This window comes from Schistocerca piceifrons, chromosome 6, assembly GCF_021461385.2.
Source record: "Schistocerca piceifrons isolate TAMUIC-IGC-003096 chromosome 6, iqSchPice1.1, whole genome shotgun sequence".
In the NCBI taxonomy this organism is placed as follows: Eukaryota; Metazoa; Arthropoda; class Insecta; order Orthoptera; family Acrididae; genus Schistocerca; species Schistocerca piceifrons.
This window is the reverse complement of record NC_060143.1, coordinates 510,942,436-510,967,401: the sequence shown is the minus strand read 5'-3', so window position 1 is coordinate 510,967,401 and position 24,966 is coordinate 510,942,436. Positions and strand designations below refer to the sequence as shown.

Below are 24,966 nucleotides of genomic sequence, written 5' to 3'. Positions count from 1 at the left end.
CTTCTTCTCTCCCGCTCTTCTTCCGGGATCTTCAGTTTCCGTTTCTCCTGTCGGCTCCACTGTGACACTCTAATCTTTTCCTGTATTCTTCTCTGTCACTGATCTCATGCATATTGGTCGGTGTATATTTGTTCTTCCAATTTTCCTTTCCTTCGATCTTGATCCCCAATTCCAACCAGTCCTTCCGAAGTTCAACAACATACTTGGTTCGTGTCTTTCCCCTTGTCCTCCCTGTTGTTTCCCACACTCTCTTCGTCACTCTGTCCATACTCATCCTAACTACATGTCCAGCAAACCTTGTCCTTTTGAGTCTGATTTCCCCAGATATTGTTCTCAAGTTCCGGTACAATTCTTCCCTAGGTCTTCGCATCCACCTCTCTCCACCATTTTGGGACCTAGTATTTTTCTCAGTATTTTTCTCTCTTCTTTCTCTAGTTGCTCTGCCCCATTTCTTCCTAGTGTCATCGTCTCAGCAGCATATAATACTGCATTCCTCACCGTTGCCTTGTAGTGGCTTATCTTTGCCTCTAGATATATTCTTTTTATTGTATATCTCTCTCGTCATGCAGAAGGCTGACCTCATCTTCTTTATCCTCTCTGTTATTCCCCCCTTCCTCCTGTTCCTTCCTGTTATAAATTCTCCCAAGTATTTAAATCTGTCCATCATTTGCACAGTACCTTCTGGTGTCAGAAATATACATTACTTATGAGGCTTTGTAGGAGTACGATGTCTTTGGAATGCAGTTGGCTGGTTGCAATAGACATCAATTAGAGGACTTCTTCTGGATAGACGTTACCGAGTCACTGATATTGGAGTTACCTCATTTCGATCAGGCTTCGTCTCGTTTCGTCATAGGCATCGGCAGAAGGGGCAGGTGATTTCCCCCTGCTTGTCTAGTGGCCCAGTCTTGAGTTGGGTAGAGAGGCGGCCGGCGGTGCTGGAGTCCCGGGTCCCGATCCCCAGTCCTACTAACGGGTGCCTCTAACCACAGTAACTCTGTGCAACTCCGCAGCTCCAGGCCTGGGCGGCCGCCGAAGCGGGCGTCGGTGGGGCTCAGCATCGCCGCCTCGCACCTGGCGCCGCACCACCACGCGCTCAAGAAGCACCGCCTCGACAACGGCGACTACCCCGGCTACGAGAACGGACACCTCGCCGGTAAGTCCAGCTCCACTCCAGCTCTCTCTCTGTCTGCTGATCACTGCGCCAAGCGGCTACTTCTAGCGCTGAAGTCTCTTTCAAGCAGGGCTTTAATAGGAGCAGGAGTTTTACGCCGCGTAGAAGTCAGATGGTGGCTGATGTATTGAATCGCGACGCAATTTGTGTGTTCCATCCTCATTACGAGGGTGCGAGGGTTACAATTAACTGTCAGTTATGCCTCGAAAACAAGAATCTTGGTTGCCAAGAGAACGTCCATCCAGTGACCGTTGCAGCGTTAGACCCTTGGAGAGAAGTCGGCTGGTGACTGATGTATTGAATCGCGACGCAATTTGTGTGTTCTATCGTCAATACGAGGGTGGGAGTGTTACAATTAACTGTCAGTTTTGCGTCGGAAACAAGAATCTTGGCTCCCAAGAGAACGTCCATCCAGTGACCGTTGCAGCGTTAGACGGAGAGAAGTCGGCTGGTGACTGATGTACTGAATCGCGACGCAATTTATGTGTTACATCCTCATTACGAGGGTGCGAAGGTTACAATTAAATGTCAGTTTTGCGTCGGAAACAAGAAACTTGACTCCCAGGAGAACGTCCATCCAGTGACCGTTGCAGCGTTAGACCCTTGGAGAGAGGTCGGCTAGTGTCTGATTTATTGAATCGTGACGCAATTTGTGTGTTCCATCGTCAATACGAGGTGGGAGTGTTACTATTAACTGTCAGTTTTGCGTCGGAAACAAGAAACTAGACTCCCACCGCATTTGTGTTTTCCCAGAAAATGAAACCGCAAGAGCATTAACTACCCAGTTCACACGTGCTGTCTGGAAACAATTATCGAAAAAAGAGTTTTTATTTCAACTTTACAATATTAATGGATTAAGTGGGAGAGAAAGACAGGAAAATCCTATCCGTGCTGATAGTTAAACGTATAATGGACGATGACGAAGAGGATTAGTTGTTCCAGACTTACGCGAAGCCCAGAAAAACAGACAGCTAATTTAACTGAAAGTGTATGGTTCCAGAGACATTTTCAAGTCAGGTGTGGGACTTGGAAAGATCTGTGAAACCTTATAGTTTCATTAGTTTAAAGCGCCTATGCTTGTGTTTCAGGTAGAATCGCTAGTTTCGTTCGAAGCAGAGGCATTATTCCAACAGAGTTTTACAGCCTCTACATTGTTGTTTGAGTTTAGGGGGTAATATCAAGTGGGCTGGGACGCGTGAATGGGAATTTGAATTGAGAAAGGACGCTTTCAAAGGTAGTCCGTGCAGTTGTGCAAAGCCACTGACTGTGCCGGTGTGGCGAAGTACACTACTGCCCATCAAAATTGCTACACCACCAAGATGACGTGCTACAGACGCGAAATTTATTTGTACCTCATCACATCACTCCATTTCACTTTAAGCGTTATTCTGCAATGTTTCTTCTTTCCTTCTGAGTGTCCACAATTCACTCTCAACAACACTACTCTCCAGATAAAACACGTCACGGATCTCATTCTTACTTTTTCTGCAGTTCTCTTTGCTGTCAATAAATCCTCGCCTCTTCAAACGCTTTTGTACCCACATATATTTTATTCCTTATTTTCTACACGCAGCTACCATTTTCTATCACCTAACTTGCTATATATGCAGATGGCCCACAACTCCACCGACAAACATCCTGAGGTGGCAACATGCACCAAAACAAGAAAAAATGCCTAGTAAACTTAGGCTATAAAATGCATACCTTAAGAGCTATAACCACTTGTTAAGTAAAAGATGTGTTTCACACTTGCGGAGATGAAAATGTGCTCACAGCTCTTAAGTTATGCTCTTTATAGCCCATAGTTACTCAACATTTTTTTCTTGTTTTTGTCCATGCTACCACCTCTGGAAAGCTGTCGGTGAGGTTCCAGATCACTCTGTATAGATCAACGAAAAGGCCCAATATATTTTGATTTCATGGTTGGAATTCTCGGTATTCAGCCATAACGTAAAATTTGTAAGAGGATGTATCCGCAGTTGTTTAAAGGGGAATGATCACATAAAACTACTTACAGTAACGTCAGATTCATAGGAAGAATGGCTACGAAATGGAAATCCACCACAGAACCGATGTAGATCGATTCTTGAATATTCATCATCAGTTCGGAATGCTCATCTCGCGAGATTAGAAGAGGAGATACATGAAATGCAAAAGAAGTTGGAAATTTTTGGTAAGTTCCTATGGGACCAAACTGCTGAGGTCATCGGTCCCTAGGCTTACAGGCTTACACACTTCTGAATCTAACTTAAACTAATTTACGGTAAGGACAAAACACACACACACACACACACACACACACACACACACACACACACCCATGCCCAAGAAAGAACGAACCTCCGACGGGGGGAGCCGCGCGAAAATACAAAGGAGAGTTGCGATTTGACAAAGGTTGGTTCATTAGGTGCGAGAGCATCGCAGGGATGCTTATCCAGCTCCAGTGACGGACCCAGGCGAGGCGTCAGCATGAAGAAAGGATGCAGTGTTAAAACTCCGAGAGTCTGTTTTCGAACAGGATTCAGGAGACGTATGACTTCTTCCCACATGCAGCGTCTTTAAAAGTCCTTGCATGAAACGTGTAGGTGTGACAGATCACGTCATGGGAAACAACTTCTGTCATATAGAGAATGTTCGCTGACGCTTCTCAGCAGTGCTAGGAGTCTTCTTGTATTAGTTATGCTCCCGAGAGGCGAATGGGCGTAGGCATTCTACGATGTGAGTATGCCTTGCGTGTTGCCTACAATACAGTCATCTGCACCGTACTAAATAGCAGAAAAATTAAAGTTCCTCATTCGCTTGTAAGTAGTACGAAGCACACCTGGTTAGTATACGCTGCTAGTTCGGTGAAATCTCGTCGTTCCAAGGCCAGCTAATACCAACATCGCCGAAATTTTTGTGTTTGACAAAAGTTGTTCCATATGACGTCATCTGTTACTGCCAGATGTTTCAAGGAAAGATTTTGAAACACACTGTATATGACGCTAATTGAACATACAAAATCAGAAAAAAATGTGCTCATGAGGTGGTGTAGTGACAGTCTTTCTGCCCAAGCACAGTTCTCCCTCTATCACGGAAGAAAGTGTTGTGCCACGTGATACGAGTGGAGGATTATTCAAAGTCTACGACTGAAATCAGACGATATGATTGTGATTGTACTGTGTGTATATTGTGTGTCACATCTTCGATCAGTGATGTAAACAGCTACTAAAAGTTTGGAAGTTACAATAGGAGATGAAAACTTGTAGGCGTAGACGGCGACTGAAAACTGGGGACAGAATATGGAAGATGTTCGGTGTGTTTGGGATGAAAAAACGGAAATCTTTAGCGCAGGACAGGAAGAGAAAGGCATCTTGCGGACAAAAAAAATTTAATGTCTGTTTGGTGTATCAAGTCTTTGATACTTCAAGCGTTCTCGTATTTTCCTCCACATACTGTGTACTTACGCGCGTGTTGATGTGATATTGGGCAGATGAAGTGAAATTTCTGTGATCGCAACTCCGGCGTTTGTCGTTACTGAGCGCAAAATGAGAATCGATCTATAAATCACAGTGCTAGGCGCAAATGCGAGGGAGCACAGAAGCGGTGGTCTGAGTGCTTGCGGGCGTCCCGCCGTCCCGCCGTCCCCAGAGAGGACTCGCGAGACGTACAAATTGAGTTTGACCTGACGCGATGCTGGCACCGTGCCCCCAGCCAACCGCTCGCACTGTTCTCTCTTCTTCCCCCTTTCTCCTCCTACGCAGTTACCCTCCTCCTCCTCTTTCTTCTCCTCCTGCCCCTCTCTCCCCACCCCTCACCTCCTCTCCCCCTCCGCCACCCTTCCCTCCCATCTCCCCATACCTCGCTACCGCCATTTCTATTCATTAACGTTTCCATTAAAGCTTATTTGCTTTCCTGTCAGCAACTTGTGTTAATAACGAAACAATGTATCTTGTGCTGACGGCACAAGGTGCCGCGGAAACCTCGTTCGCCATTCTTTTCCCTTCTTCCTCTGTGTCCTCGCGCGGCGCCGTTCTGCTGACGCGCCCGCCGGCCGCTGCCTAACCTGTCCCACTCCTCCACTCATCTCGCTCCTCTCCCTCTCCAACTCTCTCTCTCTCTCTTTCACACACACTCACGCGTGCGCACACAGTCGCGCGGGGTAGGGCACCGCGAGGAGAACGCCGGTGCTTTCTCTCGGTAATTGAGTCAATATTAGTAGCGGGAGTACACTCCGCTGCAAGGATACGAAATTGCGGGCCAGGTAAGCGGCTGGCCGACCGCCCTCTTCGGTTCGCCGCTTTCGTGCCTGGAAATGGACGCCGTGGATTGCTCCAGAATGAGATGCGGTGAGGGGGCGGCGGGGGCGGCGCGCACAGTGCGAGAGGAGAGAGGGAAACAGAGCCGCCGCCGCTTTTGGAAGTGCTGGCGATTACTACCGGCAACGTGCGAAAAATCGATTAGCACGCGAGCTTTTACGTGAAGTGTCGGGCGAGGCGGTAATAGTGCCGGCCGGGAAGGGTAGACGCTCTGCGCGCCCCCTGATGGTCGCGGGGCCGGCACGTAACGCAACAGCGCTCGTGGAAGCCGTACCGAGGATGGAGAGCGTAACCGAAACGCTAATAGCTCTGCACCGCCAGCCGTGGCAACAGGCGGGATGGCTCGTAGTCGTCTCTTCCGACCGTCACAATTTTATTTTCCGCACCGGCAACATGTGTGACGCACTATCATCTCGCAGTTTGGAAACTGAAGCGTAGCAGCAACTGTGCTTCCGGTACGCGACAGGCGGCTGTTTTCGCACAGCATGTGAGTTTTTTGTGGTTATGGCGCGGAGGAGAGACGTAGTAACACATTACTGAGAATAACTCACGTACGTGTAATCGATATAGACGATAAGGGGAAAGGTCAATGCTCTACACCTCTTCGACTTGAACGTGAATGAAGATCACTGTCTAACTAGGTCATTACAGACGGAGCACAACCGGGCAAGTGACAGTATCACGAAGGAAATCGTTAGTGTTTACATCATCTACGTATATTCTCCGCAGCGCATAGCAGAGGGTGCTTTGTACCTATATTAATGTTTTTCTCTCCTAATCCATTCGCATACTGAACGAGGAAAAAAAATGTACGCACCCTTATCTCTCTAGTCTAATTCCCGCGATTCCTCCGCGTGATATACGAATATGGCAATATGTGTGCTATGAATGCATCCAACAGTGTTTCCGGATAACTGCCTCGCATCTGCTCCAAGGATTCCCATTTAAGTTCTTCGCGAATTTCTGTTTCAGTACCGTCCTGTTAAGATGCTTGCAGCGCGTTTTTGGATTCGTTCGAAGTCTGTGATTATGCCCACTTGATAAGGACTCCAGACGCTAGAGTAGAAGAGAATTAGTCACATCAGCGCCTTGTACTCCATTTGCTTTACAGATTCACAACTATTCCTCAGTACCATTGCAACAAATCTAAACCTGTGGGTCACGAGCCCTAATACTGATTTTACGCGTTCGTACCATTTCATATTCTCTTCAGTGGACTCCCGCGGCGTTCGTCTTATGCAATTTCAGGGAAGACACAGAAAATTCCCATTCGGATGGCCGAATTTCAGTTATCAGTATTTTTATTTACACTTCTTTACATCGTTAAAATCTGTAAAAATAAGCAGTCAAATACAATAATAGTCGACCGTCTCGAAAACAGTGTGCAGTACCTGCATAAACGGAAAGTTAATACATCTCCATCTGGACTACCATTTCGACAGCACCATCGTTAAGGATGTGCTAAGGATATAGCTTGAAAATGACCATAGGTTTCGAAATGAGTTCATAGTAATCAGAAGAGCTCAATAAAAAACATTATAGCAGCGTAATTGGTTTTTCAATGTATAATGTCCTTACAAGAATTTGAGTTGCTTCCGAATCTCAGTCCACTGCTATAACCACAGCGTTACCACTAACTATCCTGAAGATGAATAGAGTCGTAAAAAGGTATTGACCCAAAGGATTTTACTGAAACCAAGGAAAACATTATTCGAGTCCACAGCATGGGACAGGCGACGGGGACTGATTTGAACTACAGCAGTATGCACTTCCTAAATACATCCACATCTGTAGTGCCCAGGTGATGCTACTTTATGGCATTGCACATAATGTGACAGTCTGCTTCCACCTTTGTTTTCCCCGCCCTGTTGCATTCACGAACATTCAACTGTAGGAGCAAGCGTATAAACCCTACACCTGTAAGCGAGAGGAAGTAATATGTAACATAGACACTCTCTGATCTGAAGTATCAGGACGACCCTATGTAATTCGAAATTGACCACTAGATGTCAAGAGAGGCGTATCCACCAGTATAAAAGGCAATGGGGGATACTGTGTTGCCAGTAGGGAAGAAGTAACAGCAAAATGGATCGGTCAAGAGAGCTCAGTGAGTTCGAACGTGGACTGGTCCTTGTTTGTCACCTGAGTGATAAGTGCATCGAGGACATTGCAAGCCTTCGAAAGCTGCCCAAGAGTGACGTGACTGTGAAGTGGAAACGCGAAGGAACAACGAGCGCTAAACAAAGACAAGGCGAGCCTGATGTACTGACGGACAGGGACCGTCGACCATTGTAGAGAGTGGTTATAAAAAAGTAGTATGGAGTCGTTCTTGAGTCCAGGTAGCACAATGATTGTGAGTAAGGAGTTGAAAAGAATGGTGCAAAATGCTCGAGCAGATCCTGATTAGCCACACATTTCTGTTGTCAGTGCTAAGGGCTGATTGAAATGCTGTAAAGAGCGATGCCACTCGACAGTGGATGACTGAAGACTGGTGATTTGGATTGATACTCACTCAATACCCCGTGCACTCCGATGGAAGTGTTTGGGTTTGGCGAGTTCCAGGAGAACGCACTTGCCCGCGAAAGGCAAAGGTCCCGAGTTCGAGTCTCGGTCCGGCACACAGTTTTAAACTGCCAGGAAGTTTCATATCAGCGCACACTTCGCTGCAGAGTGAAAATATTCGGAGCCGTATTGGTTCGTTTAAAAAGGGACAGCCGATTTACCTCTCTAGCTTTCCTGAATCAGAAGTCGTACACGTCATCGACGAGACTTAATCCCTTATTTCCCTTCTTTTCTTCGATGAAGAATAAGCTGTCATTCCGTTTTAAAGGTCCGTACAGTTGCAGTGTTGCCTGCCAAGGACTCGCAAGCGCTCTCCTGCGCCCGGGCACTATTGACGTGTACAGCGGATAGGCCGGTCTCTGTCTGACTGCCGCCTACGCAGGCGGCGTCACGCGCAGCTGCCTTCCGAATGGGCGTCTGACAGGCGTGCCGCGTGTCCGAGCTCGCACGGCCGGCCGCTAAGCAAATACCTTTTGTCTGTGCTCAATGAAGACTCCGGCCGGCGCCGTCTGTTTGCCGGCGTCCTTTTTCCCATTCATTATTTTTATTATCTCCGCGGACTCGCATTGTGGCGACGGCTGCTAATTGTTTGTTTTGCCCTGTTTATGCAAACAGCCGGCCAGGTGCGACACAATGGGCCGGCGGGCTACGCGCGACGGCGCGATTCGCCGACGCCGACGGCGCCGCCTTTTGTGGGCGGCGGGAATCTTATCAAAACAGTCATTACTGCCGCGGCCGCCTCGCGCCTATTTAAATTATCCCGCAAACTGCCCAGTCCCGCTCCTTTGTGGCACGCCGGCTTTCTGTAGCGGCCCTCAAGAGGAACGCTCCACTGCGCAAATTGCGTGCGCGCTTCCGCGGGCAGATCTCCGAGACGGACACCATCGATCACTTCTGTACCTGTTGGAGGAGTGTGTCGAGCTGACTTATCGCCCATTTCACACTCGTCCGGCAGCCGTCTATGCGGCACCGTGTACGCGCCAGGCCGCCGCGGGAATTTCACATTTATTCGGCTGTTGTGCACGGTACGGTAGCGCCCGTCATTTTCTTCCTTCTCAGTCACCCAGCACGGTACTAGAGAAATGGAACGAGAACAAACGCTGCCATGGCTTTTAGTTTATCGTCACTTAAAAAGGAAGACAAACAGAGTACAGTGGATTCATCCAATATCCAATGAATCCTAGCAATACTAAAATTTTTCCATAGCGCACATTACCAAGGGGGGGGGGGGGGCGGCGCAGGCAATGGGGAGGGGGTACTTCATGCCCACACGGAAAATTATTTTACAAAAATCGTTAACTGTTGTTGAATTACGTTAACAACACACTTTTTATAGATGTACTGATCTCTACTTACGAACTTAGAATCTGAAAATACCTCTCAGTACACTCTTACCAACATAAATCCATTTCAGTAGCATGTGGCACCGACTTTATGACCAAAAAAAAATAAAAATTCAAATTTCGTTCATTGTTGTTGACTTTTACTCCCAACATACTTTTTAGAGAGATAAGTGCTCTACCATCTGGAGAGCTTCTATAAGGGTTGGAAAGTAGGAGACGAGGTACTCGCTGAAGTGCAGCTGTGAGGACGGGGCGTGAGTCGTGCTTGGGTAGCTCAGATGGTAGAGCACTTTGCCCGCGAAAGGTCCCGAGTTCGAGTCTCGGTCCGGCACACAGTTTTAGTCTACCAGGAAGTTTCATTTCCAGAGGGTGTTTTGTAACAGGATAGCGCTCACCCACATACTACTGTTGTAACTCAACATGCTCTACAGTGTGTCTACAGAGTGCTTTGGCCTGCTAGATAGCCATATCTTTCTCGAATCGAGCACATATGCGACATCATCGGACGACAACTCGCATGTCATCCACAACCAGCATTAACTGTCCCCGATTGACCGACCAAATACAACCTGCATGCGTAAAGTGACATCGGCCACCTGTACAATACAATACATGCACGTTTGCATGCTTGCATTCAACCTTCTGCTGATTAACCGCTTACAAATGTACCAACATTTCACTTTGCAACGGCTTATCTTGTGCTTGCATTAAGGTGTGTTCTTGGAATTTAATCACTTACGTATATTACCTAGACAAATGTATTCCCGTAATTTGATTTCTCTACATGAACGATTTTGGTGTTGCTATTTACACCACTGGCTATTAAAATTGCTACACCACGAAGATGACGTGCTACAGACACGAAATTTAACCGACAGGAAGAAGATGCTGTGTATGCAAATAATTAGCTTTTCAGAGCATTCACACAAGGTTGGCGCCGGTGGTGACACCCACAACGTGCTGCCATGAGGAAAGTTTCCAACCGATTTCTCATCCACAAGCAGCAGTTGATCGACGTTGCCTGCTGAAACGTTGTTGTGATCCCTCGTGTAAGGAGGAGAAATGCGTACCATCACGTTTCCGACTTTGATGAAGGTCGGATTGTAGCCTGTCGCGATTGCGGTTTGGCTCTGAGCACTATGGGACTTAACATCTGTGGTCATCAGTCCCCTAGAACTTAGAACTACTTAAACCTAACTAACCTAAGGACATCACACACATCCAAGCCCGAGGGAGGATTCGAACCTGCGACCGTAGCAGTCCCGCGGTTCCGGACTGAGTGCCTAGAACCGCTAGACCACCGCGGCCGGCGACTGCGGTTTATCGTATCGCGACATTGCTGCTCGCGTTGGTGGAGATCCAATGACTGTTAGCAGAATATGAAATCCGTGGGTTCAGGAGGGTAATACGGAACGCCATGCTGGATCCCAACGGCCTCGTATCACTAGCAGTCGAGATGACAGGCATCTTATCCGCTTGGCTGTAACGGATCGTGCAGTCACGTCTCGATATCTGAGTTAACATATGGGGACGTTTGCAAGACAACAACCATCTGCACGAACAGTTCGACGACGTTAGCAGCAGCATGGACTATCAGCTCGGAGACCATGGCTACGGTTACCCTTGACGCTGCATCACGGACACGAGCGCCTGCGATGGTGTACTCAACGACGAACTTGGGTGTACGAATGGCAAAACGTCATTTTTTTGGATGAATCCAGGTTCTGTTTACAGCATCATGATGGTCGCATCCGTGTTTGACGACATCGTGGTGAACGCACATAGGAAACGTGTATTCGTCATCGCCATACTGGCGTATCACCCCGCGTAATGGTAGGGAGTGCCACTGGTTAAATGTCTCGGTCACCTCTTGTTCGCACTGACGGCACTTTGAACAGTGGACGTTACATTTCAGATGTGTTACGACCCGTGGCTCTACCCTTCATTCGATCCCTGCGAAACCCTACATTTCAGCAGGATAATGCACGACCGCGTGTTGCAGGTCCTGTACGGACCTTTCTGGATACAGAAAATGTTCGACTGCTGCCCTGGCCAGCACATTCTCCAGATCTCTCAGCAACTGAAATCCTCTGGTCAATGGTGGCCGAGCAACTGGCTCGTCACAATACGCCAGTCGCTACTCTTGATGAACTGTGGTATCGTGTTGAATCTGCATGGGCAGCTGTGCTTGTACACGCCATCCAAGCTCTGTTTGACTCAATGCCCAGGCGTACCAAGGCCGTTATAAAGGCCAGAGGTTGTTGTTTTGGGTACTGATTTCTCAGGATCTATGCACCCAAATTCCGTGAAAATGTAATCACATGTCAGTTCTAGTGTAATATATTTATCCAATGAATACCCGCTTATCATCTGCATTTCTTCTTGGTGTAGCAATTTTAATGGCCAGTAGTGTACTTTCCGTCAGTGTGTATCAGTCACGCCGTAAACACCTCAGAAATATGCAGATGATTACGTAGTTTGCGGTGTACAGACGCAACGTGTGTAGCTGGAAGAAATTTGTTTGGTTCATCCGGGAAGTCGGAGTGTACAAAGCGGACAGCGGGGGCTGAAATAACGCGGAGCGTGGGAACGCGGCCAGTAAGTGGCGGAGAGTGTTGCCACACAGTGGCAGCGGCGCGGCAGGCGCTTAGCTGCAATCGCCGCTGATTCAGCTGGCGCAAAGTGTTGGCGCGCAGTCGGACGGACCGGGCGGGAAGGCGCGCAGCGACTGTCAGCGGCGACGCGCGCTAAGCGACAATATGTTTGTTTGTGGCGAACCGGGCCTCTTCGTGTTGATTGTGCGAATTGCCGACTGGATAATGTACACAGGGCCGGGGGCTGGCTGTGTGCGTGTGTGCGCCTGGCCAGCGGTGGGATCCAGTATTTATGCCCGCGCCGCAAACACGCCGGGGCGCCCCGCGGACGGCAGACGGACGCACAAATCAACTGCCGCATCCCGCATCCTGCTCCCAGCTGTGCTCTGCCCGGTCCGGGCCAGCGCCCGGCGCACCACCAGCGGTCGGCCTCTGGTCCACCCCCACACTAATGTTCCTAATGGGCCCCCCGTCTCAGTTTACACGCTTTAGTGACCTTCGATCGGCCACGGAGCCCAGCTGTTCGCGTCGATGGTTGCTGAGGTCGTGGTCCCTGCCAGGAAGATTTACATGACGAAGTAACAAACTGATTACTCCGCATATGTGGGGTGTAGCTACGTTCCCCTTACAGACTTCGAGAACGGGTTCCTCGCACCATACTGAAAGAAAAATCCAGAATGAGATTTTCACTCTGCAGCGGAGTGTGCGGTGATATGAAACTTCCTGGCAGATTAAAACTGTGTGCCGGACCGACACTCGAACTCGAGACCTTTGCTTTTCGCGAGAAAGTGCTCCACCGACTGAGCTACCCAAGCACGACTCACGACCCCTCCTCACAGCTTTACTTCTGCCAGTACCTCGTTTCCTAACTTCTAAACTTTACAGAAGCTCTCCTGCGAACCTTGCAGAACTAGCACTCCTGAAAGAAAGGAGGAGAGCTTCTGTTAATTTTGGAAGGTAGGGGACGATGTACTGGCAGAAGTAAAGCTGTGAGGACGGGGCCGTGAGTCGCGCTTTAGTTGGTAGAGCGTTTGCCCGCGAAAGGCAAAGTTCCCAAGTTCGAGTCTGGTTCGGAACACAGTTTTAATCTGCCAGGAAGTAAAAGAAAAATGTTTACTAAAAGCGGGCTCTTAAGTGCTTGCCTTAAGAGTTATGAGCGCTTGTTCATCTTTGATACTATAAAAAGCACCTCTTCTGCTGCAAGCTATTTGCTTTCCGTATTTTTTAGGTGGTACTATGGGCCTAAACGAGAAAAAAAGTCAAGCAAATATGGGCCCTAAGATGCATACCATAAGAGCCATGGGCATTTCTTCAACAGAAGGGATGTTTCACAGTATCGAAGATGGACAAGCGCTCATAGCTTTTAATGTATGCGTTTTAGAGCACATGTTTAATGGATTTTTTGTCCTCTTTTTGGTACTTACTCCCAAAATATGGAAAGTAAAGTGCTTGCAGTGGGAGAGATGTGTTTCATGGTATCGATATTTGAAGACGTGCTGCCGGCCGGAGTGGCCGAGCGGTTCTAGGCGCTAGAGTCTGGAACCGCGCGATCGCTAGGGTCGCAGGTTCGAATCTTTCCTCGGGCATGGATGTGTGTGATGTCCTTAGGTTAGTTAGGTGTAAGTAGTTCTAAGTTCTAGGGAACTGATGACCTGAGAAGTTAATTCCCATAGTGCTCTGAGCCATTTGAACCATTTGAATTTGAAGACGTGCTCATAGCGCTTAAATTACGCATTTAAAACCCATTCTTTGTTAGACAGTTCTTATTGTTTTGGTGTAAGGAACCTGTCCTCAAGATATGTAAAGGGAATTTATTTGTAACCTGTGGTTTCAAAAATACTTTTTAACACAATTTTATAAGAGTATCGTAAGCACTTGGTGGTTCTTACCGCTGGATCAAAGCAAGGGGCAATGTCGGGCGTTCTGTTATCTTCCCTCATATTATCATTAAAATCCGCTTACAAAGCTATTTCTTAGTGTACTGTGGTTAGCTGTGGGCGGCCAAAAATGCACTGGAGCACAGGAGACTCCTCGGTGGAGGGAAGTTTCTTGTCTGCACGGACTCTCCTAGTTTTCTGCAGGCTTTACAGAAAATGTCATCAACAGACAGGACAGGTCAGATGGCTCAGGACACCAGGCAATAGTCCCGGTGCGGCACAGGTAATTTCATGTCAACTCACACTTCGCCAGAGAGTGAAAATTCATTCTGGAAACAATCCTCCAGGCTGTCGCTAATCATGCTCCCGCAATATCCTTTATTCCAGGAGTGCTAGTCCCGTAAGTTACATGTAATTTTTGTGGAGTTTGAAAGTTAGAAGATGAGGTACTGACGGAAGTGAATCTATGCTCTGGTAGCTCAGTTGGTAGAGCACTTGCCCGCGAAAGGCAAAGGTCCCGAGTTCGGGTCTCGGTCCGGCACACTGTTTTAATCTGCCAGGAAGTTTCTTACTGGGTTATTAGTTTTAACTAAAGTATTGCGGGCGACCAGCCGTTGTGACACTCAGGTCTGAAGAAGTTCAGTTTATATGACTGAAAATATTCATCAGTAACGTATGTCATACAACTGAGATAATTCCAATTAACTTTTCTTGAATTCTACAGTTCCTATATCTCTCGCGAGGAAATTATATCTCTTACCAGTTGAAGTCATAAACACAATTTTTACTGAAAATTAAAAAGACAATTAAGTCGAAATACATGTTAAGTTTTGAGAACTACATAGTGTGGTTCTGTTGTGATTTGCAATTCAGTAAACTTCACTAAATTGGCCACACTAACTTTTCCACGGTAGGGATGCGAGTTTATACAAGTCGTAGTAACCCAGATAATATTCACACCTCCAGTTCTTCCATTGCAGTCATCCCGTCGGAAAATGAAACGTAGTTTCGAGTCATTAACATTACAGGTAATAAGAAGCATAGAAGCAATCGCCAAGTCGTGCGTAGTACTCTCCTAATCGTGAAACGTCCCCTTTTGAACAATTACAAATGACTGTCCTTAAACTGACACACAATATTTTGTTAGCGTAACGCAATCTGACTTTCAATAATCCCTACAAAAGAATGGGCCCTGACTAACAGTAAACTATACCTTTCACAAATCACTTACCTCACAAAAATCTTCGCTACTCAAGCTACTGCAATACAGCGAGCGCCACTACTGCCAGCTAAATAAAAGATTCAAACTACTGAAGGCACTAACTACTGATAGGGATAGTTAGCAAATGAAAGATATTAATAGAGAACAAACAATGTATTTACCTTGATATCATCATATATAAATATGGCAGTTCATGACAAATTTCAAAACTCCGCCACCTCTCTCCCCACATCCACCACTGCTGGCGGCTCACCTCCAACTGCGCAACGCTACGCGCTGTTCACAGCCAGCTGCCTAACACTACAATGGCGAGTATTACAACAATGCAAAGCAGCCACAGACTGCACACAGCACAGCCAGTGATTTTCATACAGAGGTGGCGTTACCAATAAAAAAACCTAAACAGCCTACTTACAATCGTACCAACCAACCGCTCCTTGTAGTTGTTCAGAGACTTACATAATTCTTTTTATACCTGTACCCTAGTCCTAGTATCTTGTTTTCGCAGTTTTAATTTTCTAAATCGAGTGAATTACAGAGTGATTTGCAATAGAAGTTCCAACAACACCTCCTTGTAAATTTAACGGTACAGAACTGAAACTGGCAACCGCCAGTAGACCATGCAAAACACGCGAACTGACTGATGTCTTGATTATGACCCTATTACAAACCTTTCTCACTGTCATTCACCATTTAACGTTGTTAATAGGATGTTTATGGTTCAAGTGGCTCTGCGCACTATGGGACTTAACTTCTGAGGTCATCAGTCCCCTAGAACTTAGAACTACTTAAACCTAACTAACCTAAGGACATCACACACATCCATGCCCGAGGCAGGATTCGAACCTGCGACCGTAGCAGTCGCGCGGTTCCAGACTGCAGCGCCTAGAACCGCTCGGCCACAGGATGTTTATTTTGGAGTCAAAAAGTCCGCGAAACACTGAGAATGTTGAGGTAGTACAACCAGAGCAGGAGACCATTTTCTATCCGCTGCTGTGAGCACCCACCTCGAACTGTTTAACTGTCTCGTTTCATGGAGCATCTAATTTTGAGAGCTGTATTACCTTCTTCCAGCTAGACATGGTTCGCCAGTCTTGCGTATAAAAGCTTTAGGTCCAAATTATTTCCTCTGCCCTGCCCTAATTTGTGGGGTCATTTCACGTAATATTTCTTATGGAGCATGATGAAGGGTTATTTTTCCAGAGGGTGGATATAAAAACAGAGCCGCCTTGCGGGGTGTGTGCGCACGTCGTGGGCTGCTCATTTGCGACCGGGGGCTGCGGAAGGCGGAGCTCGCCCCTTACTAATTCTCTAATTACTCCTGAGCTGAGCGCAGAGACGGGTTAACGCAACGACAACGCGGTCTGGGGGGGAGGGGGGGGGGGGAGGTGCCGTTGTGGATGACCAGTAGGTACGCAGGGGTGGGGTTCTTGTGCGTCTTTCCGCTAGACACTGGGTAGCCATAGACCACTTGCAACAACATCTCGTATAATCAACTCAGTTCGTATGAGAACGTGTAATGTTGAGCGCTGAGACAGTGTTAATTATTTTTGTACGTAAGACATTAAAACAACATAGCAGGTGAATGTCAGTCGTCGTCTTCTTCGACAGTTTCTGGTATCTAAAGACAACAGAGAAGCGTCTGAATAATTCATGTCTCCTTACACTGAGCTGGCTAGGAAATCAGTCACATACTTTCAATCTACAGGGTGAGTCACTAACTATTGCCACCAAGAATAACTCTGAAAGTATGATAGGAGCTGAAACATTTGTGGGACAAAAGTGAAATGGGACAACGGGGCCATAATATGACGTTGGTTCCTTGTTGCTAGGTGGGGTCGCTTCAGAGATATGAAGCTCAACTTTGCTTTTTTTAAATGCGATGATGTAGTTGGGTACTTGTTTTCTGAGAGCGGCTATTGAGACGAATCCAATGGTGTGTAACAGTACGGTCTTTGAAGATCAACGAAGGTCAAAAAGGTGGCATTAACTCCCATTTACAGAAGGTGTTCGAAGTTATGACCTTTGGTATCACTGCAGTGCTGCACTCTTATTATCATATATTGAGTGGTATCCCTTATCACTTCGGCACTCATGGAAGCACATGCTGTGACAATTCTATGTCGCATATCTTCAGGTGTAGCTGGAAAGTCTTTATAAACGTCTTTTACGAATCCCCACAAGCAAAAAAATCCAGAGGCGTCAAGTCTGGCGAACGAGACTGCCACGACACATCTCCTCCGCGTCCAATCCAGCGATATGGGAATTGTTTCTGCAACTCATTTCTAGCCGTCAGCGAAAAATGCGCCGGACACCGATCGTGTTGATACCACATCCTGCTCCTTGTTCCTAAAGGTATTTCTTCTAATAACAGATCTAATGTTTCGTGCAGCAATGTGGTGTACTTCCTACGATTATGCTTTCCTTCGATGAAATAGGGGCCTATAATTCTGTCCTCCAGAATCCCACACCATACAGTCACCGACCACGGTTTTTGGTGTGCAAATTTCCGCAGCCAACATGGATTTTCAGTTGCCCAAAATTAATGCTATGCAGATTAACATTTCGAAGGTTCGTGAATGTAGCCCCGTCAGTAAATAAAATCAAATTAATAAATGCGTCATCCCTCTGAATCTGAAGTTGAGCCCATCGGCAGAATTCATTGGGACGCATACAATCCGTACCAGTTAATTTTTGGTGGAGACGTATAAGGCAAGGATAATATTTATGGCGATGCAGAACACGAACGACACTACTCTGGCTCATGCCAGATTCCCTTGCGATTTGACGCGACTAGCATCGAGATCTCGAACCACAGTGGCAAGAGCACCAAATTCCGTTTCCTCGTTAGTAACTTTCGTTTGCTGGATATGTTTCCGATGGGTTAAAGACCTAGTTGTTCTCAATTTATCATACACATATTTAAATGTACGACGTGTAGAGTGAGTACGTTAATGATATCTTCAGCGTATAAGTTCCTAGCTCTCACTGAATTTCGTTGGCATTCTCCGTAAATGAGAAGCCAATCGACTTGTTCTTCGAAGGAATACATCATTCACATTCTCTTGATTCGACGATACTAGTCTTACCGTTCCTATTAGTGATACATTGCGAAACCGTCGAAAGGTGTTTACAAGTAAATGGTACATTAGATGGATAAGCCGTATTCGGCGAATATTTACTATTTGCACGATATACGAAAGAGAATTGTCAGAGCATGTGCTTCGCTAAGTGCCGAAGTGATAAGGAATACCACTCAATCCATGATAATAAGAGTGCAGCACTGCAGTGATACCAAAGGTCATAACCTCGAACACCTTCTGTAAATGGGAGTTCATGCCACCTTTTTGACCTTCGTTGATCTTCAAAGACCTTACTGTTACACGTCATTGGATTCGTCTCAATAGCCGCTATCAGAAAATAAGTACCAAACTATAGCATCCCATTAAAAAAAACGAAGTTGAGCTTCATGTCTCTGACCTAGCAACAAAAAACCAACGTCATGTTATGGCTCCCCTTGTCCCATGCAACATTTGTCCCTCAAAACTTTTCATCTATCATACTTTCGGAGTTATTCTAGGTGGCAATAGTTAGTGACTCACCATTTATAGCTTTCATGAAATCAGACAGTTCAGACATAGGAATGTTGGAGCAGACTTGACCTTGCACGTTTTAGACTTGAGGCCGAATGCTCATCGAAATCATTAAGAGATTATACAGTATTTATTTGGAGTGTATCCAAGAAGCCCTCGCACCTTTATGTGAGAACAGTATATTTTATGTTGGACTACTGACATTCAAACATGTATCCAGGGGATCTGTATGTGGACCATTGTGCCTCACACAGGGAATTGATTTCATTGGAGACAGCTCAGTTGATCGAGTGCTAGGGGCACTGGTAGAGCGGCTGCAAAGTGTCTCCGCCGCTCGCTTGATTTCTCATTAATATTAAAGCCGGAGCGTTCTAGGCGGAAAGCAGTGTTGGGGCTGCGGCGGGTGTAATTGTAGGTAAGGTCTGCGGCTCTCCGCACCACGTCTTCCGCCCCCGCCGGTCGACCAACCCCTTCATTAGCACAGCCGTATAATTGTGTTTTCTGGTTTACCCTCACCCCTTCCAGGAGGAATCCGCGCCCGAGCTGAGCCGCCGCTTTTATGAAGCTGAAAATGACTAAATCATTTTCCATTATTCGGCGCGGTGCGGGCTGGGAGGAAAGAGGCTTCGCTCTTCCTCCTCCGCCGTCGTCTACCTGAGAACACAATTAACAGCACACCTCCAGTACGGCTACGTGCGCCTGTGCATTTGTGGGTGAGGGAGACCAAGGCGAGGGTGGGGGAGAGAGAGATAATGCGTACGCTTTCCGGGTTGGTCGCATCCCCCACCCCTCACTTCCACCTGCCTGGAATTGTGTGCTCCAATTATTAGTGAGCCATTCCGGGCCGGTATTGTTCACCGGCTTAATATTTTGCGATACGCGGAATTCTGCCCGCTAATCGCCGGCATTAGCTCGTAAATCTGTGCGCTGTATCGTTATCGGCATAGCTTCGCCGGTGCGTCTTGGCCGTCGCTCGCCGTCAGGTTATAGAACACCGCCGCCATTTGTTTAGAGGCTCTGGCGGCTTCATTCCTCGTTGCTGATGCAGCATTCTATCAGATGTTCCGTGTACAGTAAGGAATAAGGACGCAGCGCCACAGAGAAAGAAGGCTACCTTCAGCAATAGAAATTAATCTGGGATTGAGAAATGTGTGATACAGTACACGATCTCACGGCCGTGTATACTTCAGTTAAGACTTCCGGGCTGACAGATCGTGGTCCATATAAAGGATGATCGGAAACAAACTCGTAGGTATTGGTAGAGGAAAGTGTGTAGATAATAGTCTGAACTGGAACGCATCGCCGGCCGGAGTGGCCGAGCGGTTCCAGACGCTACAGTCTGGATCCGCGCGACCGCTACGGTAGCAGGTTCGAATCCTGTCTCGGGCATGCATGTGTGTGATGTCCTTTGGTTAGTTAGGTTTAAGTAGTTCTAAGTTCTAGGGGACTGATGACCTCAGATGTTGAGTCCCATAGTGCTCAGAGCCATTTGAACCATTTGAACCTCGAAGAAGGTCAGAGAGGTAGGATAGACGTCAAATGACATCAGGCGATTCGAATTAATCATCCGCCGCCATGACTAACCTGTTGCGTGGCTATCCAACGCGAAAACGGTACATTTCCAGACATGGATCCTATTCAAAATATTTAGCACTCACTCCCATCAACAAGTTCTAGAAGTTTGTAACTGGAATTTCCAAACACGCTGTATTAAAACTATTCACTGAAGTTTCATCACCATGTGTGCGAGACATCTGTTGGCCACTACAGTATCTGATCATTAGTATCCCGATAACCCTCTTTAATGCGGAATTGATCACTAGACATCACTAGAGGCGAACCCGCCAGTATAAAAGGAAGTGGGCGACTATTTTGTTGGCCGGCCGGAGTGGCCGAGCGGTTCTAGGCGCCACAGTCTGGAATCGCGCGACCGCTACGGTCGCAGGTTCGAATCCTGCCTCGGGCATGGATGTATGTGTTGTCCTTAGGTAGTTCTTAAGTAGTTCTATGTTCTAGGGGACTGATGACAACAGCAGTTAAGTCCCATAGTGCTCAGAGCCATTTGACTATTTTGTTGTCAGTTGAGAAGCAGTAACAAGTCACCTTAGTCACCCTAGTAACAAATCCATCTGCGACATTTCAAACCTTCTAAAGATGCCCAAGTCGACGTTGGTGTTATATATATGAAGAAGAAACGCGGAGGAACAACCAAGACCTGGCAGCACTCGTGTGATGTCGAACATGGACCCGGCGAGTATCGAGGGGAGTGGTTATAAAAAATCGCGCGAAATCAGCGGAAGCAACAAGTCGTGAGTTCCAACGTGGTGACAGCAATCCAGATAGCGCAATAACTGTGTGTAGTGAGCTGAAAAGAATGGGAGAGAATGGTCGAGCAGCTCATCATAAATTTCTGTAGTCAATGCTAAACGGCGCTTGAGGTGGTGTAAAGAGCGCCGGTACTGGAAAGTGGATTTGGAGCGATGAATCACGCTACACCCTCTGGCAAGAGTTTGAGGAGAAAGTTACCTACCACCATACGTTGCACCAACAGTGAAGAGCGGAGAGGATGGTGTTACGATGTGGGTGCGTTTTTCGTGGTTTTGGTGTGGCCCAAATGACTGCGTTTAAGAAAATGTGGAAGAATATGAAGACATTTTACAGCATTGTGTTCTGTGTATAGTAGACGAGAAGTTCGAAGACGATGATTGTTTGAGCGGCATCTGCGAGGCAATGGTTTGTGGACAATAACACTCCTGAAATGGACTGGCCTGTCCCGATTCCCGACCTGATCCGAATGGAACATCTTTGGGATGAGTTGGAATGTCGACATCGCTCCAGACCCTAGCGTCCAAGGTCACTCACTACCTTCTCTAGTTTGGGCTCTTGAGGAAGAATCGGCTGCCATTCCGCCAGTGGAACTCTGACACTTCATTGAAAGTATCCCAAGCAGCGTTGAAGCCGTCGTAACGGTAAAGAGTGGACACGACCCGCAGTAATGCTCGCTCATAGGTGTCCGGATACTTTTGATCAAATAGTGCAGTATCTGGTCCACTTTTACACGACCACTCCACGAAAGTGTGGCTGCAAAAATATGGACTACGAAATAGACCAGGACTACGGAAAACAGATGAAATATATCTAGCAAACAGGATAGCACCCATGACATAATACAGTGTCAACAGTTAACTTCAGCTGTGTGGAAATTTGCGTGGCCAGGAATCAGTCAAAATGACACAGATGACATTCCGAAATCAGAATCAGTTCTATTTCTACCTAGGGCAGCACGAAAAATCCCCTAAAGATAGCGAATTGTAACTCCTGGATTCCAAGCCACGGAGATGGAAAGTATCTTGTGACTCGCGGCGACAGAATGCCCGGAGAGCGACAGAGTTCACGGTTTCGGAATTCCAACCCGCTCGCCGGCGGGCAGGGTACGTCAGGAATATTTAAGGCAGGCCCTGCAACAAAACCAAATCCGTGCCGCCGTCAGTTGTAGCAGGCAGCCGCGACCGGTTCTGCGGATTAGGAAGGAGTTCTGTAGCTGCTAATGGCTTGCTTACGCCTTCCTCCATCTCCCCACCTCTATAATCCTCTAAAACACATTTCGTGTAATCACGAACAAACTATGCAGTTCATCTTCGCGTTAAGTCTCTTATTTTCTTTTTCGTTTCGATTTCAGTTTATGAAGACGCCCTTAGAGAGGCGAACACGGCACTGTACGTCACGCGCGACACACTCGTAGCTTCCTCGCTTGAGAGGAATTAATTGGGCCTATCGCTTCTTGTTACCATTTAGGAGTTCATTTTTAGAACCGTATTTTTTGTAGATTTTTATTCACTGCTTCCCCCGTCAAGATATAAAGTTATTACGATGGATACCAAACAGTACTGCTGATTATACTTTAGATTTCTATGTTGTACTTTACACGCTGCTGACACAGTAATGTGGAATTATGTGTTAATACCAGAGATACAAGTCTCTAGCACACGTGGATAATGTTTTTTTTAGTCAGCATCTATTGTAATATCGCCATTTCCTAACGGTGCAATACCAACTTTACATTGTCTAACACAAGTAGCTATGATTCATAGTCCATACCAAAATGTAGGTCTCCATACAGGTACTTGGATAAGTCACTTCATAGGTGGCAAGGCAACGGTATAGCCTCTCTCACTGCACCAGTCCAAGTAAAGCACTGCTGTAGTCAATAGAAGCTTTGGCTTAAGGACTTTTTTTTACCGCAAGCTGAAACGACATAAAAGGTACTGTTCACTTTAGGGAATGCTGCTAAGGTACTACGTTCGAGTTTTTTACTCTTCTTGTCCCATTTTGTATGCAGCAAGGGGAAAATGTATTATAAATTCTTGCACTCACAGTGTAATATCCCTTTCGTCAGAGCCAACAGGACAGCTTTACACCATTTGATCCAGTGGTGTTTCACCAGTATCCGTTCTCTGGAAAATACGTGTAATATTTAATGTTTTCCATGCAATACCGTGTGCGTTTGGAATGCAGTTATTTTATATTTTTAGTTTATGGGTTTATTCCACTTCTTCCTCGGCACTTACTCGAATGAGCTTGCGTTCGAAAATTACCGGATTCCTTCTTTTCTTTCCGTGCAGTGCCCATGTTTTTCAGTCAGTTACATTCCATTAATGTCATCTGGCACTCACTATCATGTTCAGTTTGTTTAAGTTTTATAGAGACAATGATGTACAGTCAAGTTCTGTCATGCCTCAACCGTGTTATTTTAGCTACTGTTCACTCTGTCCAATGTGACAGTATAGAATATGAATATAAGTTGGTCGTATCAATATGCCTTTGACTACACGCAAGGCATTTTTAACAGTTGTGGGTAATGTATTAGGTGCTGTTTGTCCATAACACTCCGAGCCAGTTGCATGCATATGGTATACAGAACGTTCGTTTTTTCAACCGACACCGAGGAATTGCTTCGAATGCTTTTCAGTGGTCTTGGAACGTTGTCTGCATCCTATGCGTTACTCTGTTTGCAAATAACGATTTGTGCTTCGATCATTCCAGCGAACAAAATAAGTACACCTATTACTTTACACTGATTTAAGTCATAGAAGATAGGAAGAAATTAGTAGGATGAACACAGGAGAATGTTATACAACTTGAGGGCTAGAAGTGAGATAAAAGAGATGTCTTTGTGGTGAAGCGCGGTCGTCTGAAAGTCTCTGAGTACATGGTGGAGCGTGTGTGCTCCTGCTGCTCCTGCTGCAACAAGTCAAGCATCAATGTCCTGGCATCTGATCTGGCCACTGTACGCAAAGGATGACACCGACACAACAAACCACAACTTCATAGTACAGTGTAGCAGGTTATCTTTATCCTACCTGTCCACGAAAGCTATAGTACAAGTCAAGGATCTTGTAGTGAAAGTCGGATCTGCTTTTAACAAAATTTTTATTTATTCTAACGTGGAACAAGATGGTCAAAAGTTATTTACCTTTAACAAAATTTTTAATTTTTTGCTTTAAATCAAACTGGGGTATACCACAATTAATCAAAATCTTACATTCTAAAAAATGAACGAAACGAACGCAGACGGTGAAATGAAGACTTGTCACCTTCGAATTACGATGTTAAAAAATTGGCTGAGCTTAACACGACAGAGGAACACTATGGGAGGATGACTATGTGGAAGCTATATCACCAAGGTAGCATTATCTGTGCAGCTCGCTGATACAAGAACCTAAATTCAAATTGGAGTTAAGTCAGCAACTTGGACTGCACATACAAAATATACGAGAAACGAATTATTCAGATTGCGGATCGCACTACCGCAGACAGCGAAAACAGACTGCGAAAACGTACCTCTGCTGCACGTCAGCAGAGTGCTGAAAAACAGTCATGTATGGCTGGCAGCTTCTGTCTCTGACGATCAGCGTTCGCAGCTCTCGAAACTCTGTTTCCGACCCCCGAAAAATACGTTCCTCCTGACGAATTTCCAACCTCTCAAGAATCACTGTTGGAGGGACTAACTGTACTATTGTCAACGTGGCGGCCGAGAAATACCTCAAAATTTTCGAAAAATCAGGGAAAAGACTGCAAACTACTCCCTCTCTGCTTGCACGAAGCTTATTTAACCTTCACGAAGTTGGTACTGCAAAGAAACGAAGTTATTTTCGTTTGGTCAGTTCGTCCGCACCCTACCCTAGGAGAACCGACGGAAGTCGTTGGCTGATTCACAGTTTTTGGTCGAGAAAGAGATGCGCCGCACCAACGCTTCTACTGGCACCAAGGCGTCTGACCTTAAGAATCAAGCATAGAGAAGCC

The 24,966-nt window shown here is 46.4% G+C and overlaps 1 protein-coding gene across 1 annotated transcript in view; it reads left to right on the top strand.

The window, feature by feature from the left end:
* Window positions 1-24,966, top strand: part of LOC124802982 (dachshund homolog 1) — a 969,696-nt gene that overhangs the window by 400,692 nt on the left and 544,038 nt on the right. The window contains exon 3 of the mRNA XM_047264082.1: window positions 1,020-1,156. Coding sequence (XP_047120038.1) covers window positions 1,020-1,156 — 137 coding nt within the window. The remainder of the gene's footprint in view (window positions 1-1,019; window positions 1,157-24,966) is intronic.